This window comes from Nematocida parisii, assembly GCF_000250985.1.
Source record: "Nematocida parisii ERTm1 unplaced genomic scaffold supercont1.6, whole genome shotgun sequence".
Lineage (NCBI taxonomy): Eukaryota > Fungi > Microsporidia > Nematocida > Nematocida parisii.
Window position 1 is genome coordinate 61998 of NW_013524651.1, and position 22985 is coordinate 84982.

Sequence of the window (22985 nt, forward strand, 5' to 3'; positions counted from 1 at the left end):
GTAGTGATTCTTGGATAATAGAAAGAAAATGTTAAAAAGTAAATAGAAAATTACTGCATAAATAGAACAAATATTCATAGGATATTGAAAGAATTGGTTCAAATTATTTTGAAGAATTGTCATTTTTACTTATGCTGGCTATTCTATTTCTAGATATTTAAGTTGTAAAATTAGAAAAGTAACTGGTTGTAATATTTCTGGTATATATAATTTTATAAAAAATTAATATTATTTAGAATTATAGACTCTCTGTGGTATTTAACACTGCATTTTAATATATTGTGTGTGCTTTGGTAGTGCATATATGACGAATAAGCTATGTTGTTTTTATATTGTGTGAATTTTCAGTAAGATAAATTTATCTACATGAAAAATAGTTGGAAATTTAGAAATGTTAACTGGAATATCATTTATTTAGGGAAAGCTAGTGCAAAGAGATTTTTTTGATTGGGGAGAATTTCTTTCCCAGCACAAATCCACCTGCAAACAGGCTGCATCCCAAAACAATCAAACCAAAGATGGGAATATTTCTACTTCTTGGCTCAAGTTCTTCTTTTCTTGACATTTCAGCAAGCTTCGCACTCATATTCTGCACTAGGTAGAATAGCTCTTGTCTGTGGGCATCTTCTTCCATTGCATGCTTTTTACTTATTTTCACCATAGCTTTAATCTCATCCCTGATTTCCAGCGTATGTGCACTCTGGAAGTTTATGAGCTTTTTAATATATACGACATTCTCTGCAACGGGCCTGCTTTGAGGATCCCCTAAAACAACCCGCAGGTACTTTGTAAGATGCTCAATGCCAGAGATTGTGTGCTGAATTTCTTCATTCGTATGTGGTATTTCATGAGGTAGGCGAGGAGTTGTATCTGCAACCTCGGTGTGGTATGTATCTGGGTCATACTCTTCAGTCTCTTCTCTCTCAAACAAATCAAGTCCTTGCAGGTGAAATCCATTATTTTCAGTGCCTTTGGTGCTTGAGTAATCCGTGGTAAGACCAAAGTACTTTCCAGAAAGCCGAGATCCTATTTCTGTCATGGAAGTATATCTTACTCTGTCATACAGCATGTTCCGATTTGCATCATAGACCTCTATTTTGAAGTTCTTTGCTGTAGAGATGATTTTTAAGATAAGATCTGTATGGCCCTTAAAAATAGAAGGATCTGGTGAGTCTTTGAGCTCTGTCTCCTCTGGCTTTAGGTTTGTGTAGTCATTCTCTCCGTGGTTTACTGAAACTACAATGTCCACAGACTTGCCAATAAATTCTAGCCCAGCCATAACCCCATTAAATCGGCCACTTGCTCCCTTGAACCCCCCATGCTTTATGGGTTCTTCAGTGTACCAAAAGTATAGCCCTGCAAACTCGGGGTGGAGAAGCTGAGGCGCCTTAAATTTGATCTCCAGACTCCACTCGTCATGGTCTGCATTTTTGTTTGTTAAATTAAGAATTGACCCAGAGTTGCCATTTCTAAGGATCCATTCGTTGCTTTGCTTTATTCCGTTGTATAATCTAGCAGAGCTATCCGACATAGTCACAAGATCAAGTTTTGTTTCTATATATTTTCCAAGTGCAGTATCTGCAAGCATTAGCATGCCTATTGTCATTGCCAACCTGACTTTGTTCATGTGTTGTTTTTTTACAGATATATTTATACATGCAATCTCCATAGCAAACAATTAGTTTCGTATTGTTTTTGTATATATCTAGACATGACATTGTATTGAAGAATGCATCTTATAAGAATTCTGCTCTTATTCAGTGCAATTATAAGCTTAAGCAGTAAAGAGACCGGCGCCGTTCCTATTTCTATTAACTCACTCTGCTCATGCGTGAATCCATCCGGGGTTTGTGCTATTCTGTGCATGCGCCAGAATTATATAAATCCAGTGCTTGCAAACAGAACTTCCCCATATAAAATTGTACAACGACATCCATTGCCTGCACTAACACAGGAAAAGAAGATTGTATTCATTCCAAAGGAGCAACCCGCGCAGCCCATATATACATATACGATTGCTGCAGATCCTAAAACTATTTATAGCACCTTTACTGAAATTAATTATAGCACGATATATGAGACAAAAACCCGAATTAGGCATACCCGAAGAACAATTCTATTAACCTCTACAGTAACTAAAAAAGTGCCTGTAACAGTTGAAAGCAGGCGAACAATCACGGTCACGCCACCGCCCGTGGTTTCCACAAAAACTGTTACAGACATTTTAAAAGTAACAACTATGGAAAAAATCACTCTTCCTCCCATTATACAACCAGTGACTTTAAAAAGCGTTAAGGTAATTACGCAGCCAGCACATACTTCTACAGTGAAAGTCCCTTCTCCTCCTGTAACTAAAACAGTTACCAGCACAGAAAAGTCCTCTCCTGTTCCAATAACTATTACATCTGTGCGCACGCGAACTAAAACAGTTGAAGTAAAGCCTACTATGTACAATGAGTATGTTAATATAACTCCTCTTTATAGCGAGCCTGGCGTTCTTGTTGAGTTCCACGATTCTAACAATAAAGTGAAAAAAGTGAATGTTATGCTTCCCCCAGGATCTAACAATACAATAGAGAACAAAGTTCCAAAGGAGCCAAGTATAAAAGAGCCGAGTATAAAAGAGCCGAGTCCACCTCTCCCACCAAAAGAAGAAACGCCCCTATCGCCGCCCAAGACAATCACCACTAAGATCACATCGTTTGTAACGCTCCCAAAAATTACAACTACCTCCACAAAATACTTAACTTATAGAGGAACCCCAGTTGTTCTCACAAAAACCAAAACCATTACAAAAACCAAGACAAAAACTCAAACCAAGACAAAAACCAAAACTCCTAAACCAGTAGAGAAAACAGTTCCTGTGGATGTTGAAAGAATAGTTCAGGTGCCGATAACGAACAGTGTAACAGTTACAACAACAAGCGTGTCCTCTATTGTTCTCCCGCCAGTTACACTTATTAAGACGGTCAGCATTCCCGTTGAAAACCAGGTGAGACTGATCATTAGCAAAACAACCACAGAAACAAAAACGGTTGATCATACAAAAACGAAATACAAAACAGTCACAAGTACTCCACCCGCACGCACGATAACAAATACAAAAACCGTGCAGAAAAATAAACTGATGACTTTAACACAAACTACTACAGAAACAAAACTAAAAACAGTAACAGAAACTAAGACAAAGTCATTAAGCCCTACCACCATCACTAAAATAGAGCCAGTGTACAATATTCAGACAGAAACAGTCGAAAAGCCGATTATAACCACAAAGTATATCACGATTACAAAAGCAACAGCTCCTATACAAACAATAGACAAATCACAGGAATATTCTCATATCATTGCAGAACTAAGAAGAAAGCTTAATGTATATGAGCAAAAACTAAATGAGTCTGACCAAAAGCAAAAAGAAGGCCAGCAGGAGATATCTACATTAAAAGACCTGCTTAAGAAGAAGTAGCTTAAATATAGGCCAGAATGCTAGATAATAAATGTTTTGTATCCAGCTGCCATTGCAAAGAAAGCAGCGCCTGAATAATCTGACTTCTTTTACAAGATACGGATACCCAATTTTTGATTATAATCAAGGCTTATTTAGTTTTTGGTCTTTGAATAATTGTTTCTAAAACTCCCATAAATAAAACTTTGTATTTATTCGTTTAATATAAAATAGTAGTAGATAGTATATTGCTCCTTTTTACTATAAAATTGCTTTCTATTGCAATTTAATATTTCTACTATTTTATACTACTTTATACCCATTTAGTCTAAATGTGATAGTGCGCCCTCCGTCATTTATAAAATTATTCAGTACTAAAATTTGGGTTGTAGCAGGTTGTAATACAGTCTAATTTCTTATTATAACCTAGAAGCGCAAAGACTTTTCGAATAGATAAGGTGTTTCGGGTATAAATAAGTATTTCTTGTGCTAGCATAGTGAAGTAATTGTTAAAAAGTAAGTAGTTGTTTTTTAGTTTATTTAAAGCAAATACATTGGCTCCACACACTTAATAGACTTGCACTGGCCAGTGCACGTTGAATTGCTGCAGATACAGACAGTCATGCATGACTTTTTCCCCGATTCAAGCTGCTTCTTCTGATTCTTGTAATATCCCATTATTCCGTCTAAAAACTGGAAGTCGATTTTTTCATCATGGAGCTGCTGAACATCTTTCTTTGTGGTATTTGCGATTTCCTCTATTAGCATCTTTGTGCTGATGTAGTTCTGGTTTGCAACTTCTTCTGGAAGTCCTTTTTGCTGATAGAATCCAATATCAGACAGATCTCCAGTGGAAACAATTTCCTCTTTGGTTCCAACAGGAACACCAGAGAAGTATCCACTTGAATCTACAAGAGTTCCTCCTTCGTTCATTTGGAATTTTATCTTTCCCCAATAATCAGTATACAATCCATTTCCTATGGGATATGCCATAATTCCAGTAATCGGAGAAATCCCACCAATTGCGCCTTTTCTCTCTACAAGAGTGTTGTAATAGTTTCCTATAACATTTGCAGCAGCTAGTCCGTCCTTTATGTTTAGTGAGTAGCTAGATGAAGAGCTAGCGTGCGCGCTGGCATGAGAGCTGGAATGGGAGCTTCCTGAAATAGCGCTGCCAGATCCAACTGCCGACTCTGTGAGCTCTGGCCCACCATGATTAGAAAATCCGCTCCCTGCACTTGCGCTTGCCTGTGCTTGAGATTGGGAATATCCGTGGGGTGGGCTAACACTCTTATTCTTTGCGTATCCATCTTCACTGCCTGGCATACGACTGTGTCCACTTCCGTGATATTTTGGATCGCCGCTTTTTCCCGGCTTAGAGTAATGTTGCCCATTTTTGTATGGATTCTTTCCATACTTGTCGCTTGGCCCGCCGTATTTGTTAGAATTTCCATACTTGTCATATTTTCCAGGATGCCCATATTTGTTATTTTTATCATGATGGTGGTGGTGGTCATGTTGATGGCCATGTTTGTTTTTGTCTGACTTTCCTATCCAGATCCCTCCAAAAATTCCCTTTTGCCCTGCTAGAACAGTCTTTGTAATTAATAGTGCTAGTATAATAATTTGTATTTTCATAAATTGAAGGGCGCAGTCTGGTTATATACACAATTGTAAGACAAAATCAATACACACACATCTGCATTCTGATTGTTGCCACCTCTATAGAAAGTGTTTTGTAATACTATTCGCCTATTTTATTTTAGTGTATAAAGTGTTGTTATGATACCATGGCAGCACCAAATACTGATTATTCTGTTACCATCACATTATTTGCAACAGTTTCATAACCTATTGTTCCTTGGTGTGTTTTTTGGTTTTGTGGTATTCTCTAAATATTATTTTTCCTTTTAGAATATTTTAAATTCTTTTTATTCCCGCATAATAAATGTATACAAAGTCTTTAAATTTAGTTATAAATATGAATGAGTTTATTTATAATTAGATAAAGGAAAATCTATTGAATGCAAAAGAAGAAAGATGTCTAAAACGGCAATAAAACCATACAAATCAGACGAAACCAGCAATAATCGGTTACTGTAGAGCATCCAGCAAAAGAGCGCGCATATCTTATTTCAATAAACCGCCTTCAATTAAAAATCTATTAAAAGAGAGCATTCATGATGTTGTAGTGCAAGCCAAGTTTGGACTTTGTATAGTTGACATTCTTTATACTTATATATATATTTAAAATATCCGATAGATCTATGGGCAAACTATTCTTTAAACTTTCGATGTTTTCTTTTAATGGAGGACTAAGTATGTAATACATTTCATTGTCTTTGCTAAACAATTCATTCATAAAAGCTCTCATTTCTGGACATAAAAGAGAAATTGTAAAGCTCTCTCCTGTGCTTTTTTTTGTATATATACACAATCCATATCGAAGAATATCCTGTGATACGTGCTTTCTTTGAAGCATTTTTAGTAATAAAGATAAAATAGCAAGCTTCATATTGGTTTCTATGGTGCTAATGCTATAATATGGTATTCTTAGATCTAAGTTATAGTTAATATACTCTTCTGTATTAAATTGTATTTTAATGTACCAAGAGAGTTCTATTTCATTATCTTCAAATTCTTTTTGCTTAATATTCATGTTGTAGCAATCACAGTCTTCATAAAAACTATTTATACCTAGTATGTAGAAATCGCTGTAATAATATATTTCACGTCTAAATTTGTTAAGTATTTCTATAATTGTCTGTTTTCGATCTTTTTTCTTAACCATACGGTCTATCGAGCTAGAAAATTTAATAGGAACCAAGTCTTGATAGTTCTTAATGGACTCAAATTTATATTTTTCTGGCTTTAGAACATATGGACCAAAATGCACAACAGATGTCATTAGTCTAGGTAGAAAGAGCGGGATTCGTGGCACACCAATATTTGGTTCATACCTATCAAACAACTTCTTTGCCTCTGCTTTGTTTTCTTTGTATGCTGTATTAATTGTCTCTATGCTAATTGGATTAAGCTGTGCAAATAAAAATTCGATTTCGTCTAACCCTTCTTCAATATAGTACAACACAATATCAAATCCATCATTATGCATTTCTTCTATGGTTTTGTCCATGTCATGTATACTATTACTATTTTCCAATTTTCTTTTTTTAATCTGATCATTATTAAGCTTTGTGATTAATGACCAGGTTTTGTCATTTCTGTTATACTTGAATGGATATATAGTGTTATTGTATCTCTGATTATACATAGTTTTGTTACACAACAGTTTACTTGCATGATTTACAATATTCTCAATTGTATGTATATAATGATACACTTCGCTGCCATCCTCAGTAGAAACAAAAAAGGGAATGTGCACAATGTGCATCTGATGCGTGCTGTTATCTACAAGCTGAACATGGTAGTGCGGCGAATATGGTATAGAAATGATTTCTGACTTAGCGTGAGTATAGACTATACTTTTTTTTATTATTTTGTCTAATTTTCTACTATTCTCTTTTGTATTGGTATATTTAAATACCATACTGCATTTTCTTTTATCTGGGATTGAAATAACATCTTTTCCTTGGTATAGCTTGGTGTTACTGGGATCTATTTTTGTGTATTGTTTCATGTATAGATAACAATTATTTGGTTCTAAAAAAGAAGAATTACTTATACTGCCATTAATATTGGTTTCATACAAATAATAAGAGTGCTTGTAAAAATATGCAAATGTTTTATATACACATTTATACACATCAATATCATCACTGTTATGTCTAAAAAGTCTTTTCTTAATCTTTAGTATATTGCTATATGCATTTTCCATTAAGCTGTGGTTATTGTGAACTTTTCCATATAAGTATTCTATAATACAAAATTGAGCGCATTTGTTTTTAGATTCTAAGCTGGCGTTACTTTTCATGATTTTTTGTTTTAATAGATGGATTTCTTCGTACTTCATATAGAAAAGATCTTCATATATTTCTGGGAGGCATAGAATCAATAGGAGCTGTTTTTTTAAATGCCGGTTTTTTAGATTTTCTACTATATTGATAGACGAGCTCAACATAACCTGATTATTATAAGCTATTAACATGCTTTCTGCGTGCCATAGAAGATTTATACGCCTTTTAGTATAGATGATACCAAGCGTGATTTGATTAAGATCAGATTCCACTTTTAAATTGGTTTTTGATGAGTTTTTTATAGGGACTCTATAAGAAGATTTACATTTCGCATTTAAATCTGACAAAATATTAGGATAATAGGACAAATCACAACTTTGGAATATATCATTTTCTATCTTTTGTTGCTTAGATAGATAGCCAATAAGATTCAATCTTTTGTGTATATTTTCTTTTTTAGCTAAGTACAGTGCAACCCATACATTTTTGTATTTATTAGCATTATCTCTTATCTCTTTTATTGATTTTGAATATTCATCTTCTGTATACATCATAGAATCGAGGGATAGTGGCATGGGATAATTGTCTTGGTCTTGTTCATTTTTTATAAATTCTAGTATATAATCATGCAGAGCTGTTACAATACTTTTATACTCGTCTGAATTTCGAATAGATGACGTTATAAAGGAGATTTTCTTTAATTTATTAACAGTGTTGTAATTTATATTTATAGAAATGTATGATATAGCACTTTCAGAGTTTTGATTTTTTTGTTTTCCATCTATAGATGTACTTGTTGTTTGAGTGCTTTCTAGACTCTTGGTGATTCTAGACAATTTTCTGTTTTCACTGCAGGCAGGAGGAGAATATGGCATTGGATTTGTAGATATATTTTGTAGTTGTATATTATTACAAGCAAGATTAGTACTATTTAATTCAAGTAGTGTATATTCTTTCTCTGGGTTATATTTTATACTTGTAGAAGGTGAGCCAAATGTATGTGATATTTCTGGTTCAACCCAGTTATTTCTGAAGAGTGTATTATTGAAAGAACTATCTTGACCAATATATGAACTATTTGAATATTCACCATTTAACAAAGAGTAGCTGCTGTTATAGGAATTATTTGTATAATTTGGATCAAATAGATTTGAAACTGGTATTTTATATAAGTCTTCTGCTAACTCATTACTACTGGTATTTAAAAAAGCAGCTAGAATATTATATGAATTATATTCTTGTTCCCCATATATTGGTTGTTCATCATAAGATGGTTCTTTTAAATTATTCACAGACACATTTTCGGGTTGGTTGCTAGAATAACTTTGCTGTAAGAAATAATTATTACTTGTGCTATTATTCAACATATGCACGCCATCCCAATTGGAAGCAAAAACAATGGGTTTAAACCCATTTAGTTGTATTGCGTATATCAACATGTACCAAATAAACAGAACTATTGTCTTTCTTTTAATTATTCGGAGCATTTGTGAATTTTTCATATTTTACAAATTAAACCAGTATATATCTTATTTTCAACTAGAATGATTTAATATAAAGTATTTGCATATCATAAGAAATAAATATAAGAAGAATTATTGGACCAATATAATCAACTGTATAACCCGAACATGATAAAATAATGTATATTTAGATAAAATATAAGAGACTTCTCTATTCAGAAGACAAAATATACTTATTCTTATAAGTATTAAAATAAAATAATTAGTATATTCATATACTACTGCTCTATAAACACAGCCGGGTTTCAAATTCGTATAATCAACTGATGGAGTTCTGCTTATATAGTACAGTTAGTAGTGTTATAATTTTATTTTATTTCTCACAGGAATAATAATTTGGGCTATTAGTAATAATTATTGAATTATATGCAAGTATAGAAAAATAAATTATTGGTTTTTATTCTTATATATTCTATTTGTACATTTACTAGAAAATAGATCAAACAAGATAAAAAGCATCAAAGTACAAGAATTATTTATATTTCTGTTAGAAATAACGTATAAATAGACAAATAAGAGATTATTAGCTCTATTTTATACCGATATATTCACTTGTAATATACAACAAATATATTTATTTGTTCTTTCATAATTTATTTTATTGGTTTATAATCGCATAACTACTGTGATGCTATAATCATAGAAGTTATAAATTGAAGATATCATTTGTTTAATTTAAATAGAAAATAACCAGTTATTTAAATGACAAAAGTATAAATAGTCTGATAAATCACTAATTTATAATGAGAAGCATTAAGATATTATTAATTATATTCCTACTATGCATCTTGATCGCAATTGGAATAGTTGTATATGAAATAAGAGAAGAGATAAGTGAAAGTGAAAGTGAAACTAGCAGCGAGGCATATGATAGCACAGCAAATACTATAATAAAGCCATCTACCAGTGCTCAAAAAAACCCCGATCCATCCACACAACAGAACCAAAATCAAACTACAGCAATAGTAGCGCCTGGTGTTGTTACTATCAATCCACGTTCTTATATGGTTAATAAACCCAGTAATGATAACATGGCACCGACAGCATTAACCACTTCTAAAGTAGGAGTATCCAATAGATGCACTGTAGACAGTACATCTTCATTGGGCAATGTTTCTACTAAAGAAAATCAAGGTAATATTCACGATTTGGATTCTAAAAAATCAAAAGAGCAAACTCAAAGTACCCAGTCCTCAGTAAATCTTGAGAAAGATGATTTGGCTAAAAAGGCAGCTGCACCTACAAAATCTACAGCCAGTGGAAGCAGATTGTATCCACGGTTAGAGGATGATATTAATGACGAAAGAGTTTCTATAGATTCTTCGCCAAAATATACAGAATCCACTACTGTTTATGCACATAAACCAACACAATTAAGTGCAGAGCCTGTTACTTCACATGCTGCATTAGACTTGGATGGCCAGCAGACTACATCCCTATCTAGAGGAATAGATGCAGTTTCTAGTATAACTAAAGAAAAAGAAAAGGAGGAACAAAAAGACTCTAGAAGTTCACCAGAGTTAAAACAAGAAAATGGCTTAAAACAGACTGCTCGTATAAATGAGGAAGAGGAAGAGGAAGAAGAAGAAAAGCATCTAGAGTCTAATACATCATCATTTGATATAATTGATCCTGTTAACGAGTCTATGCCAATTAATACAGAAGGGGTGATTGCCGCCATTACGCCACCTGCTGCAGACCAGAGATCTAATTCTACATCAGCTATTCCTGTGAAAGAAGAAAAGTCTAATGCATCATCATTTGATATAATTGATTCTAATGATGAATCTAGATCCATTGAGGAGATAAAAGCAGTTTCCACCATCACACCACCTGCTGCAGGCCAGAGCTCTGGTTCTACACCGGCTATTTTGGTGGAAGAAGAAGTAAAGAACGAAGAGCATTTAGAGGGTATAGAGAAATCATTTGAAATGATTGGTTCTAATCTAGATGGTGACACAGCAGAAGAAAAAGAACTGGTTAGTATGCTAAATGCTATTGCTAAATTAAACCCAGACTTACCAAAAGTAAACTATTCTAATGACACAGAAATTATTAATGCAATTATTAAGAACAAAGATGTGGTTGTAATTAAAAAACAAGACGATTTTGATATAAACAAATCTTTTCTACAAATCACACTATGGGAAGTGCTAAACGGCGTTGCTAATGGAGAGACATCACATAAGTATTCAAGTATGCGGACTACAAGAATAACATTTATTATTTCTTATCCTAAAGAACTTCAGCAGAATCCAATCATAGAGCACGCTCTGCTAAGATATTATGGAAATCTACCAATAAGCACGTCTTCTTTAACACTTGAAGGATTTGAATTTGCAGCAAATGCTTCTATTTTCAACAAATATGGTATTTTTGATAAAATAAGCACACTTATACTCGCCGAAACCCGCATTTGCTCTAGTACATTAGCCCAATTAGGCGAGTGCTCAGATATAATCAGGTTGAATATTTGCAAGAACACAGTTATAGACTTTGATTCTAAGTTAGATCTAGGCTCATCAAAAATATTTATTGTAGAAATAGATGGAATAGACAGAAAGTATATAGATCCATTGTTAATTGGATTAGACGCAATGAATGGGATGAGTGAAATATCTATAAGCAACATTGACTTTATGAGCACATCTACACTTAACAGTCTAAAATTTAGTAAAGTATTCGAATTTACTCTCAAAAATATAGTTTTTGATGGTTCACCTGACTTCTCTTTTCTTAGAAAAATGGATTGTCTTTTTACTTTAACTATGAATAATATTTTCTATTCGTATACAAATGAATTTAAAATAGAAGACTTGGATAGAATTAAGCAGAATCCAGAAGAATACTTAAGAATAACAGCCGAGCCAGAAGACTCCTCTGCTCAGAAACAAATAGAATTAAACAAGTCAGATGATATAGTAAAAAAGAACAAAGCAGTTGGCGGGTCTATTTCTCCTAAATTGGTTAATGTAGACAGCAAGTTATACAATGATTTAGGACTATGTAAATTAAAAAGCAAAGAAGGTAATAATTCATGTTATATGAATATTCAATTAGCACCTAAATCATTGGATGGTACAATGCCAACTAAATTTAGATTTAGCTTAGTAAAAACCCGAATTAACGTGTGTCTCTATTCTGATGATTCAGAGATTCAAGATGTAATTGATTGTCTTAAATGCATTGACTTTCCATTCACACTGGAAACAGTTATAGATGAAATCAAATTAAATAGTTCCCTTATGGCATCAAATAATAGTGAAATAATGGAAATGATTTCTGATAGGCTATTTAAGTATGCAGAGCACAATAAGATTAAGAAAATCACAGTTTTTTCCATATTTACTTCCACTCCAATGGATATGTACAGAGTTGTTATGTTTAATAGCAAAATGCCTACTCTTGAAGAAATGACTCTATCTAATATTAAACTAACACCAACTAAAGCGTCTGCCCAAAACGATGATGAGAAAAAAGCATTGAAATCTTACTGCACTTTTATTGAAAAAGATTCTTCTTATAAAGAACTTCACATTGTAAAAAATGGAAATATTATGAAAATAGAGCAAAAACCAAAAAAATAGAGCAGTTAATATCAAACTATTTTATCAAACCACGGTATAAACAGAAGTGTGTCTTTAGCCTGTATTATATAACTATAACAATTACCCAGCCATTTTAGATAAGCTACAGCTTAAAACATTATCATTATTAGATAATAGAAATAAATCGGCTATACACAAACACATCTAATATTTACATTTATAATACACTGAGAGTATTATTTTTATTTAATGCCCTTTAAGAGATTTAGCAATTTGTTTCTATGACTATAATTAGAAATAACATGTGCATTTAGTTCTTTGAGTATTGTATTACGATTGTCTCTATGTATTTTCTGAAAGTATGCCAGAGAAAGCATGCTTAACTTTCCCATTTAACTTGCTGCTTTGTATTGAATTTAAGATTTCTAGTGAACTAGAGCCGGATGCACTCTGCATTAGTATGTCCAAAGAGTATAGTCTTTAAACCCCTACTCTAAGGCGCTGCTTGGCCGGCCTTTATAATATGCTTTGTTTTCTTTAATTTTCTCCAATAAATGTTAATGGTGATGATATTGTAGGCAAAGACAGCCTAACCCGAACTGAAAATATAAATTATACATATTTTTCATTTAATTATAAATAATTCGTATTTATTTGAAATAATTCGTGTATACACTTTAAAATAAAGCAGAATAATTCATAAAAATATATTGAAAAATTGGCTATAAACCAGCCTATCCTATTATCCAAACTAAATTTAATTTACTAGTGCTCCGAAAATACAGAAACATTGAAATACTCTATAATACTGCACAGCTTACTCTATATCCAGAATAGACCTGATTGTTCCATTTTTTCTTTCTACTTTAAGAACATCCAGGCCACCCACAAGCTCTTGGTTTATATAAACTTGTGGATAAGTTGGCCAGTCTCCATACTCCTTTATTTTTTCCCTTACTGTCACTGAATCCAGGACATTCACACTCTTATAGTCACTCTCGGCTACTAAACCTTCTTCTTTCAGCATGTTTATAAGCTCTCTTGTAAATTTGCACTGGGGCATATTAGGTGTTCCTTTTATAAATATAACTCGTTTGTTTCTTTTTATCATGTCTATTGCTGCATTATACTCGCTTTCATTGAACTCTCTCTCTTTTTGTTTCACTGCTTCTATTTCTTCAATAGAAAAGACTTGCCCATATGCTAGTATGCACGGAAGTGCGTCTACACTGTATAGTCTCTGCAGTGCTTCTTCAAGGTCCTTTCTGCCTGTGAGGTCTATCTCATTAAATGTTTCCATCTCGTCTGTTATGTCTACCTCTCCTTTGTGCAGAAGAATAATTGACTTTTCTACTGCAGATTTTATTGAGTCATCGTATGTGTGTTGTGCCATTGGTTAAAAGAAATTCTCTGCAAATTATTTCAAAGCATATGGAAGAAAACATTACGCGAACTATTCTTATTACGAACTTTCCCAAAACTGTGTCGCATAGTGACCTGCTCCGCACGTGCAAAGCAGCAGGGCCTGTACGAGAGCACTTTATCATGAACAGTAAGCATTCAGTCTTTTTTGTTTCATTTTATGACTTAAGAGCAGCCCAAAAGGCGCATGCTCTGCTTACAGGAGAAAAGAACAACTTTGTAGTGAAGTATACGATATCCCAGCGAGAAGTGCCTAAGGGAGCAGACAGCTGCACAGAAGATAAAAACCAAGGCACTGTGGTATATACTGCAGCAGAAGAGTTTAAACCAACACAGGAGTCAGACGTAATTGATAGCATAAAGAAAGGAAAGGAGAATATTATCCGCTTCTACGACTCTAGAGAAGCATTAAAGTTTCTAAATATGCTAAAAGCAGAGCAGCCCAGAAGCTCGCCAAAGATGGCCTGGGATAATGACTTAAGAAAAAGAATAACCTTTCTTAAGACTGCAGAAGAAATTGTCAAAAATGCACCGGGTGGGTTTTTTAAAGGAATTGGGGACGAAGACCAACCAATGAAGAGGCGCATGGGAGAGCCTGCCGGAGCATCTGCAGACACCAAAAAGAAAATAAAGCTATCAACTAATTGGATGCTTGAGTTATTTGATAGTTTTATTGCAAATAATGCAGATGAGATTTTTTCAAGTATGTAATCAGTTTAAGAATTTAGTAAACAACAGCACACATTTGGTGCTTTATAACCAATTAGGTAAATAAGTCGAGTATTTAAGCCAGGCAAGTTTTAATTAATTAAATGTGAATTATAAGTAACTCTTTCTTTATTTAAATTATAGAATGTAGTGCTAACGGCAGGTGGTTAATGCACTCAATTGTTGTATGTAAGGAATTATAGACAAGGATAAGATAAAATGCATTTATTTCGGGGTATATCTTTAATAATACACAGTCTGCATTTCTACTGAAGCATAGTACCTGCGTATATAATACTATATGGAGTCATGTAGATATGAAAATAGCATGTAGTAACTAATCCATGCATTATAACTCTGAGTTATGTCTGTGTTGAAGTATATATTGCAATGTGTATAGGGCAGCTGATATATCTATTTCTGCATGTAGTAATAATTTCATGCAGTACTAACATGTTAGACTAGGTATATTCTTATTTTGCCCAGTTGAAATACATTGAAACTAGGCCTATCCCTATTTCCAGAGTTATGAGTATAATAATAATTTTTTCCAGCCTTTCACCGCTCATTGTGTTAATATGCGTTGATAAGAGGGTTAGTATTTCATGGATCACATCACATTTCTGATTTACAATTTCTGTTCTACTCTTCAGCTCTAGGTAGAGCTTGAAGCTTTCATATAAAGAGGTATAATTTGGGTAGTACCACAGAATTTCTGGAGTATCTAAGATATTTGTAGACAAGTTCAAGTTGAACTTTAGTCTATGCAATACTCCAATTAGTTTGACCACCTCTTCTCTTTTTCGAGTGGTAAACCCCTTTGCAACTATTTCATCTGGAAGACCTCTTACGCTTTCAATAGTTCTTTCTGCATGCCTCTCAAAGACATCAAGTTTAGTACTCTGGGCAAGTGCATTAGAAATAATCATTTTGTTATAGACAGTTTCGTTGTCCAAATAGATCACATCGTTAATAATAGATGCGCCCTCTCTAACTATTCCATATCTAAAGTCTTCTCTCTCAACCAACTCCTTGCTATAGCTCTTTTCTTCAAAGAACTGCTGGTGTGCAAGTATTTTATCTCGTGACTCTTCACTTATCCCCCAGAATACAACCACTCCATATCTGAATATAAATATGTCTCCTTTTCCATTTGGCTCATTAGTCATTATATGAATGCATTCTCTGAAGTATATATTTATATCTGGGTATGTTGCTCTTTCTTTTAAGAATCCAAATAGCTTTATAATGTTAATCTTCTCTGCTGTGCACAGAACTAGAATGTCCTTTAGCTCTATTGACTTATCTATGTCGTTAGACTGTTTTTGTGCTGGCTGTATTGTTTTTAACTCCAATGCCTCTTTCGAAACTCTTCTATTTTCTATTCTGGATCTTTTAGTGTCATTTGGCTCTGCATAGCCCTTTGCTTCCGCTTTCATTTTGTCTTTTTATTTTTGTGTAGTTTCATTAAATATATGCGGGTTACAGATTTAATTGGTTGCTCCAATGAAAGAAAGCAGAAAAACAATTGGTTTTATAAAAGATGAAAATACTCCGAGAGGAAAGAACAAATAAATAATTAAAATATAGGGGGTCCAAGCAGCAGGCCAGAAGATAATAATTAACGGATATTTTTATGCAAAAATTTCGAGCTGTGTACTATAATATTACACTTAATAAGAAATTTAAATATTTAGCAAATCACAAAGAGCTGGCTCATTTAAAATCATTGTTACAGGCGCCTGCATGGCATAATATGCCATAGAGTTTCAGCTAGCACCATAAGACTGTATAAAACTATATGGGGCTCTAAAAATTTGAACTTGTATCTTTAATTTCTGTATAATTTAGAGTATGATAAGTTGGTTATTCCCTTGTGCATTATTAAAACTCATGCCAATTTTTTATTATTCTTATCTTATATAGTTTCAATTTCCAATTATGCAACTCTATAAGACTTCGCGGATGTGGGCGTGAGGCTCCCACATGAGATATGGTTCCTCTCCTACGATAGAAACCAACATAATATAATTCAGAAATCACTTAAAATTGCCTTTTATAGTAACTCTGTTTAAGATGCACTTTGAAGTAAGACATGTATTTATTCAATATTCTCGTATATGTACACAATTAGAACATGTTGAACAGATAATTTATGTCTACTTGATGCATTTCAAATTGCATGCTTCTTTATTTCTAGTTTATTAGCTGAACTAAGTGCAATGACTATTTTATAAATAGAAGAAAACTTTCACATAATAGCAAGTCACATTTAGTAGAAATCTAAAATACACTATTTTTAGTAGAAGTATATCTCTATTTTTCAAATAATTCTTCCTGTTATATAGCATTTCATGGGTATTCTAAGAATATATGTAATTAAGAGAAACAAATATAAATTCTTGAATGTAAAATACTTCAATAAAATTACTAATTGTTTCATCCATTCTATTATATTCAATGGAAATTGGTATAACTTCTCATATGCTATGAGTATTATATTTATTGGCAGCCTATTAATTTTATTCTATAAATAAATTAAAGAATATAAGTTAAGGTTGTATAAGTCGAAACAAACTATGGTATATTTGCTATCGAATGAGTGGTATCTCTTTAACTAGCACAATTTTCTATCTTCAGTGCTTCTGGCTATTTCTAGGATTAAGTTTAATATAATTATTAAAATAAAATGTACACATTTAAATTTTCAAATATGTACCCCTTATAATTTATTCAATTTCATTCTTATATAAATAAAAATAAAATAGTCACATGGTATAATAAGCAAATACTTTGCTAAAGAACACCAATAGACAAACCATCCTAGAATTATACTATAGGAACACAACAGTGTGCAGTATATAGTGGGTTTAAATAGACACAAGTAGTATTAAATATATATGCATGGTGTGAATATTTTACAACTTAGTATAAATACGGTCAAAGTTAAACACTATGGTAATATAAATATAATTATCTACATAGCTTTTCTTCCTTTGGTTTGTTACTTATGTAATCACAGTAAACAGTTTAAATTCGTATGTGGTTAGTAATTTATAAAAAAATCAGAATAGCTCGAAATATACTGTAGGTTATATTAAAAATAAAGTAAGGAATTATATTATTTATAGTCAATTTTATTTATTCTACTTTATAAGTAGTTAAATTAATAAGAAGCAAAAATTTAAATAAAATACAGTCATAATAACATAATTGCAGGTAGTCAAGTTAACAATTAATGATATTAAAGAGCTATTACATTACTACATATCACAAATGCATATATTAATGGTTAGAGTTGTTTTCTTAGGAAAAGGCATTCTTAAACTTTGGCTTTTATTGAATTTGTATACGTATTTATAAACCGTATAATCAATTTAATTTATGTTGACTTGTTGTGCCAACAATAATTTCTGATCTAATCTGTGCTGTCATGTTTATGTAAATATTACAATAACTCATGCCACGCTAAACCAATGCTATTCTTAGCACACAACAGTTAGAACAAGTACGATTTCTTGCATTAAGCCATATATTAGGCTATGCGCTTAAAATAGAGTACTATTCATGCCATTATGTATAATTATTTTCGGGTTATTGTATAAGTTTTCTGATGATTCAAAGAAATACTCTTTGAAAAAATATTCTTAGTTTTATAAATTATTTTTATGAAGAATAGTTACTACATAGTATGAAAAATAAATATAAGTTGTTCTAGAGAATTATTAAATAAATTTAATAAACACTCCATTCTATCGAAGAAAACACCATACGAGTATGCCCTGCCACATGTTCTGAAATGCACGAAAAACTAAATACAATTACATGAGTTGCTAAAGAAAGTAAAGTATGCTAACAGCAAATACTCTTATTACAGAGTTGCAAATTTGAATAGTTTTGGTCGTTATAGCAAATATATTTCTACCAACCAATCTTGGCTCTAAACTTCAATTTCTATTATATTTGGGTTATAAGAATTAGTAAACTATGATTTATTAAAGAGTGTTGGCTGCAATTGATCTTCTCTGGTTAATCTTCATGTATTTTTTCAAGTGTCTCATTCTACCAGTTCCTTGTGCTCTTCTTCCTTGTGCTTTTGGTGATCCTGGGTTTCTCCATCTTCTTTCTGGGTATGCACAGCTTGAACAACTGTGCTTCTGTTTGTGATATGACTCGTTACCACATCTAATACACTGAATGTGATTTCTCTTATTTCTCTTACCAAAACTTGTTGTTCCCTTTGTCATTTTTAACTAACCGGGATGTAAAAATAAAAAGAATAAAGAGAAAAAAAACTGAATAAACAGAAATATTCACTAAAATTAGCATAGATCATAATTCAAGTGAAAAGAGAAAAAGTCGCATAGTTATGCGTGGAATGCTGCCTATGCATGCTTAATTAGACGCTATTTTCTATGAATGCATAAAATGATTGGAAACCAATATAATATATATAACATATTATAAAATGAGAAGTAAAATTTAAATTATTTAGAATAGAAACAGCAGATTGTGGGTAAGTATTAGTAGCCAAAGATTTACATTAACACTGTATTTTACTCTAGACTGCATTATAAGGATATTTTTCAAGTATTCTAATACATTTTATATTATACCATGCATTATATATTTTTATTAGAGAATAGAAAAATATATTTTATGTATAATAGTTAGCCTATTATTTTATGAATTTAATAAAAGAATGCAGGTTTACTTAGAATTATTTATGCACTAAAAAATGATTTAGTGAAGTATTAATTAATTTTAAATAGATCAAAAACCATTATAGAGACTGTGGTGACACCACCACTCAAGCGCGCATGCCCGATACCGATCTTCCAATGCGCCTATTAGCGCGGTGATCCCACCTCGACAAAAGGACAAGGTTTAATAATCACAGATCAACTTTGGACTATATAAGTGGCAAGCATCCAAACAAATCATGGGAGAACCACGGAAAACATTTACTACATGGCTCAGCGTCAGTAGCGCCACAAGGACTCCGCATCCGCGCGCACCCCCACATCCCAATAATCATAATAAAGAGCATCCATCAATACTATCTCTATCTATCTTGAACTATGCTATCCGGGCGGTGACGGTGCCTCCCCGTGAGCACGTTAGAGACACTAACTATATTCATATTTTATGCAAATAGAATGAACTAATGCTTAAATTATGTACAACAAAGCAATTTTGGGTTATATGAATTGGTAAATTAAAAAAGGATCTTTTTATGAATTATTTAATGAAAATAGTTCATATTTTAAAACACATGCTTATAACAGATACGGATAAAAATTTCTCGATAAAATGCCGAGCACACTATAAAACATATACTTCTATAAGAAGATTTACGCGCAAGAGTATAGTAGAGCGGGCATTGCTTATTTTGTTCTGTGTGGCGGAAATAGCTGCATTCGATAAAATAGAAAACATATATAACTATAGCATTAAGAGCATAATAAAGAGTATGGTAATTAGACCACTTGGGCCATTAGATTTTCTAAATCGAAAGTTGTTTAATGAAAACAAACTTACACTGAATAAAAGACTTCTGGCAATAGAAATAGAACCACATAGCAAATTAAAGATATCTGGCCTAAATCTATTAGAAAAAAACTGTTCTTGTAAAGCAGAACGGGAGATGGATACGCTTTGTTCTAATCTATCATCGCACAAATATAATTTTCAGAGTTATATGAATAGTTACCATAGGGCACTTATTATAATGTTTCCATCAGAAAACAACATTTTAAGCATACGCAGCAGTAAAAGAAAATCATTTTTGGACTTTTTAGAGAATGGATTAACAAAACAAAAATCTATGTATATTCTTGCCTCTTTACTTCTTCTATCGGAGGGAATAGACGTTCCAGTAACTATAAATTCTAATGATAGTGAGGTGTTTTTTAAACTGGATGAGATTACAATTGGTGATAGTGTTATTGGTATAGACATAAACCTAAAAGAAAGTATTTATGATGAGCCACTTAAAAAAAAAGAAAAATCTGTGAGAAGCAATATTCTTATTATTCTGAGATAGCTAATGTAATTGACTTATTCATAAATTGCTATAAGAAATCCAGTTTTATTAAAGCAAAAGTACCGCCTATGCCAACTTCATATACAGAGTTCCAAGCAGGTGGATTTTTAAACAACCCGCAATTTCTTATACAGGCATATATATACGAGTACATTACCAAGGCGGATGATATAGAAAAGTTTGTTAGTATAGTCCATGACATGCTGTGTAGTCTTATAAAAAGAAAAGAGCAAGAGCAAGAACAAAAAAAACAGAGTTTGAAAGATGAAATAACTTGTCTATATTATATTTTAGATAAGTATTTCATCCCTAATGAGGAAAATAATCTTACATATATTGGAGTAGACTGCGCGGCCCTATATATTAGGTTAAAACAAAATATATCTGCATATGAAGGGGGTATTATAGACGTAAGAACATTGGCTATTAAAAAAGAGGAGGAATTTATAAAAAAATATTATACAGAGGCTGTTTTGTTAAAGGTATTTAGTCTGCTTATATACGAATCATACCAGAAACAGAAAAATTTCAAGCAAAAATTAGCAATATTACCAGAGCCAATAGTTAATTTTTTTGAAAAACACTCAGAAGAAGATCTACAAATACCATCAGAGCCTATATTAGATGATTGGAAGGAATTAATTATAAATCAACTCAATTTTAAAGAAATTGGTGTTGGCAAGGGTGATTTAACTATTCTACCAGGATTAATAAGTATGATTCAGACTATACTGTGCATCATGGGAAAATTCAAGCGATTGGCCCAAATAGACACTATAGAAAAGAAGATCAATGAATCTGGTATAGATAATCCAATAAGCTGTGATCTGGTTAAATCGCTTGAGGATGTTAGTTATGACATTTTTAAACGAGCGTGCCCGCACATAGAATTCATTAATGTAGAGTTAATACACCCCAAAAAGGGCCATGCCAGCCAGAAGAAAATAGATGTATATGGCTATCTTAAATTGAAATATTTTGCATATAAAATTAAGAAATCCATATTAATTAATATAAAAAATCCATCTGATACGAGACTTCCAGAAAACGATATTCCCAGCCTTCCAAATAATGGTATTCCTTTAGGCGCGCATAATGGGTTTCTTAATGAGTTAGAAAAGGTTTTTGAAAACCTGAAAAACACACTAGCAGAGCACATGCTTCGGAGCTACATTGAATCCGCTATACAAACTACATCTGAAAAGAAAATAGTTCAAACATTTATTAATTCCGCCGAGCTAAACTCCAAAAATTCTCTGAATGCAGGCATTCTATGTTTTATGACAACCAGACAGCTACAGAATTCCTGCTATAGAACCGATTTAATGATTTTTTTGATATATTATGCCTTTTGCTATAATCTCCCAAAAAACAATTGTATTGTTAGATTTGCTGAGAATCTACTTCAAAGCACGAAATTTGCTCCTAATGCGAATTCAAAGGTTCTGTGCTTTCTTATTATGATAGGAAAGGCATCTAAATCTTATTTCAATAATGTAGAGTTATCCATACCTGAATGTCAGATAAAAGAGTGTTTTAGTGATGTAGTAGACCAAATACTTATTTATGCATCAAAAAGCGTGAAAGCCGAAAAAGGCATTTATGCTTTGCTTCGTGGATACTTAATCTTAGATAAAAAGTATAACGTAGGCTATATACGAACTATGCTCTCCACTGTCGCTAAGGAAGAACAGGTGGATTTTTTCAATACACTTACTAAAAACAGAACCACATTTTATTACATTGATGAAATCACATCCTTAATAATGAAACAGCGCGATAAATCTAATAATGACGAGATTGAAACAAGTGTTAAGGAATTCTTTCACTCAATAATAAGAATCTCTTCACATTGCAAAGATCGCTCACTAATTTTAGATCTATTTATAGAAAAGATTAAAGAAAAGATTGGCTCTAACAATATGTCCTATTTCTTTGATATAGATAGAACAGAATAGCACAGTATATTTTATGAACTATGCATTCTTTATTAAAATTAAAATATTATTTATGCCTTACATGTTTAATAACTTATTAAGTTATATTAACTCAAATAAATACAATTTATCTAATAAATACTATCGGATACTTATTAATATACAAATACTTAGAATAGAGAAATTCACTATTAATAAATATTATTAAGAAAAAACAATTCTTTATTATTCAGATATAATATAATTTTTATGACATATTAATATAGAACATTATGTCACAGCATATAATATTTAGGATTTCTATATTTAAGGAAATATTTAAACCCCTGCAGAACACATTCAATAAAGAACATACCCAATTCAGACTTATCTTCAGATTATATAAAGAAGTATATAGATGTATACAGGAGTTAATTAAGATATGCTAAATCTTCTAAGA

At 32.3% G+C, this 22985-nt stretch overlaps 11 protein-coding genes across 11 annotated transcripts; 5 read left to right on the plus strand and 6 right to left on the minus strand.

Moving 5' to 3' along the window:
- Window positions 1–409: 409 nt before the first annotated feature.
- NEPG_02210 (uncharacterized protein) lies at window positions 410–1669 on the minus strand (the record flags this gene model as incomplete). The annotated part of the gene is made up of 1 exon (XM_013204583.1): window positions 410–1669. One exon carries the CDS (start codon window positions 1667–1669, stop codon window positions 425–427), a length of 1245 nt encoding a protein of 414 aa, XP_013060037.1. The 3' UTR covers window positions 410–424.
- Window positions 1670–1729: 60 nt separating this feature from the next.
- Window positions 1730–3639, plus strand: NEPG_02211 (uncharacterized protein; the record flags this gene model as incomplete). The annotated part of the gene is made up of 1 exon (XM_013204584.1): window positions 1730–3639. One exon carries the CDS (start codon window positions 1730–1732, stop codon window positions 3464–3466), a length of 1737 nt encoding a protein of 578 aa, XP_013060038.1. The 3' UTR covers window positions 3467–3639.
- Window positions 3640–3985: 346 nt separating this feature from the next.
- NEPG_02212 (uncharacterized protein) lies at window positions 3986–5083 on the minus strand (the record flags this gene model as incomplete). Its single annotated transcript, XM_013204585.1, has 1 exon — window positions 3986–5083. One exon carries the CDS (start codon window positions 5081–5083, stop codon window positions 3986–3988), a length of 1098 nt encoding a protein of 365 aa, XP_013060039.1.
- A 526-nt stretch (window positions 5084–5609) lies between these two features.
- Window positions 5610–8849, minus strand: NEPG_02213 (uncharacterized protein; the record flags this gene model as incomplete). Its single annotated transcript, XM_013204586.1, has 1 exon — window positions 5610–8849. One exon carries the CDS (start codon window positions 8847–8849, stop codon window positions 5610–5612), a length of 3240 nt encoding a protein of 1079 aa, XP_013060040.1.
- A 779-nt stretch (window positions 8850–9628) lies between these two features.
- Window positions 9629–12632, plus strand: NEPG_02214 (uncharacterized protein; the record flags this gene model as incomplete). Its single annotated transcript, XM_013204587.1, has 1 exon — window positions 9629–12632. One exon carries the CDS (start codon window positions 9629–9631, stop codon window positions 12470–12472), a length of 2844 nt encoding a protein of 947 aa, XP_013060041.1. The 3' UTR covers window positions 12473–12632.
- Window positions 12633–13176: 544 nt separating this feature from the next.
- Window positions 13177–13826, minus strand: NEPG_02215 (uncharacterized protein; the record flags this gene model as incomplete). The annotated part of the gene is made up of 1 exon (XM_013204588.1): window positions 13177–13826. The coding sequence occupies one exon, from the start codon at window positions 13824–13826 to the stop codon at window positions 13251–13253; it is 576 nt and encodes a 191-aa protein (XP_013060042.1). The 3' UTR covers window positions 13177–13250.
- Window positions 13827–13864: 38 nt separating this feature from the next.
- NEPG_02216 (uncharacterized protein) lies at window positions 13865–14648 on the plus strand (the record flags this gene model as incomplete). The annotated part of the gene is made up of 1 exon (XM_013204589.1): window positions 13865–14648. One exon carries the CDS (start codon window positions 13865–13867, stop codon window positions 14564–14566), a length of 702 nt encoding a protein of 233 aa, XP_013060043.1. The 3' UTR covers window positions 14567–14648.
- A 137-nt stretch (window positions 14649–14785) lies between these two features.
- NEPG_02217 (uncharacterized protein) lies at window positions 14786–16002 on the minus strand (the record flags this gene model as incomplete). Its single annotated transcript, XM_013204590.1, has 1 exon — window positions 14786–16002. The coding sequence occupies one exon, from the start codon at window positions 16000–16002 to the stop codon at window positions 15037–15039; it is 966 nt and encodes a 321-aa protein (XP_013060044.1). The 3' UTR covers window positions 14786–15036.
- A 2556-nt stretch (window positions 16003–18558) lies between these two features.
- NEPG_02218 (60s ribosomal protein l37) lies at window positions 18559–18810 on the minus strand (the record flags this gene model as incomplete). The annotated part of the gene is made up of 1 exon (XM_013204591.1): window positions 18559–18810. One exon carries the CDS (start codon window positions 18808–18810, stop codon window positions 18559–18561), a length of 252 nt encoding a protein of 83 aa, XP_013060045.1.
- A 1001-nt stretch (window positions 18811–19811) lies between these two features.
- NEPG_02219 (uncharacterized protein) lies at window positions 19812–20609 on the plus strand (the record flags this gene model as incomplete). The annotated part of the gene is made up of 1 exon (XM_013204592.1): window positions 19812–20609. The coding sequence occupies one exon, from the start codon at window positions 19812–19814 to the stop codon at window positions 20607–20609; it is 798 nt and encodes a 265-aa protein (XP_013060046.1).
- Window positions 20610–20677: 68 nt separating this feature from the next.
- Window positions 20678–22567, plus strand: NEPG_02220 (uncharacterized protein; the record flags this gene model as incomplete). The annotated part of the gene is made up of 1 exon (XM_013204593.1): window positions 20678–22567. One exon carries the CDS (start codon window positions 20678–20680, stop codon window positions 22565–22567), a length of 1890 nt encoding a protein of 629 aa, XP_013060047.1.
- Between the last annotated feature and the right edge of the window lie 418 nt (window positions 22568–22985).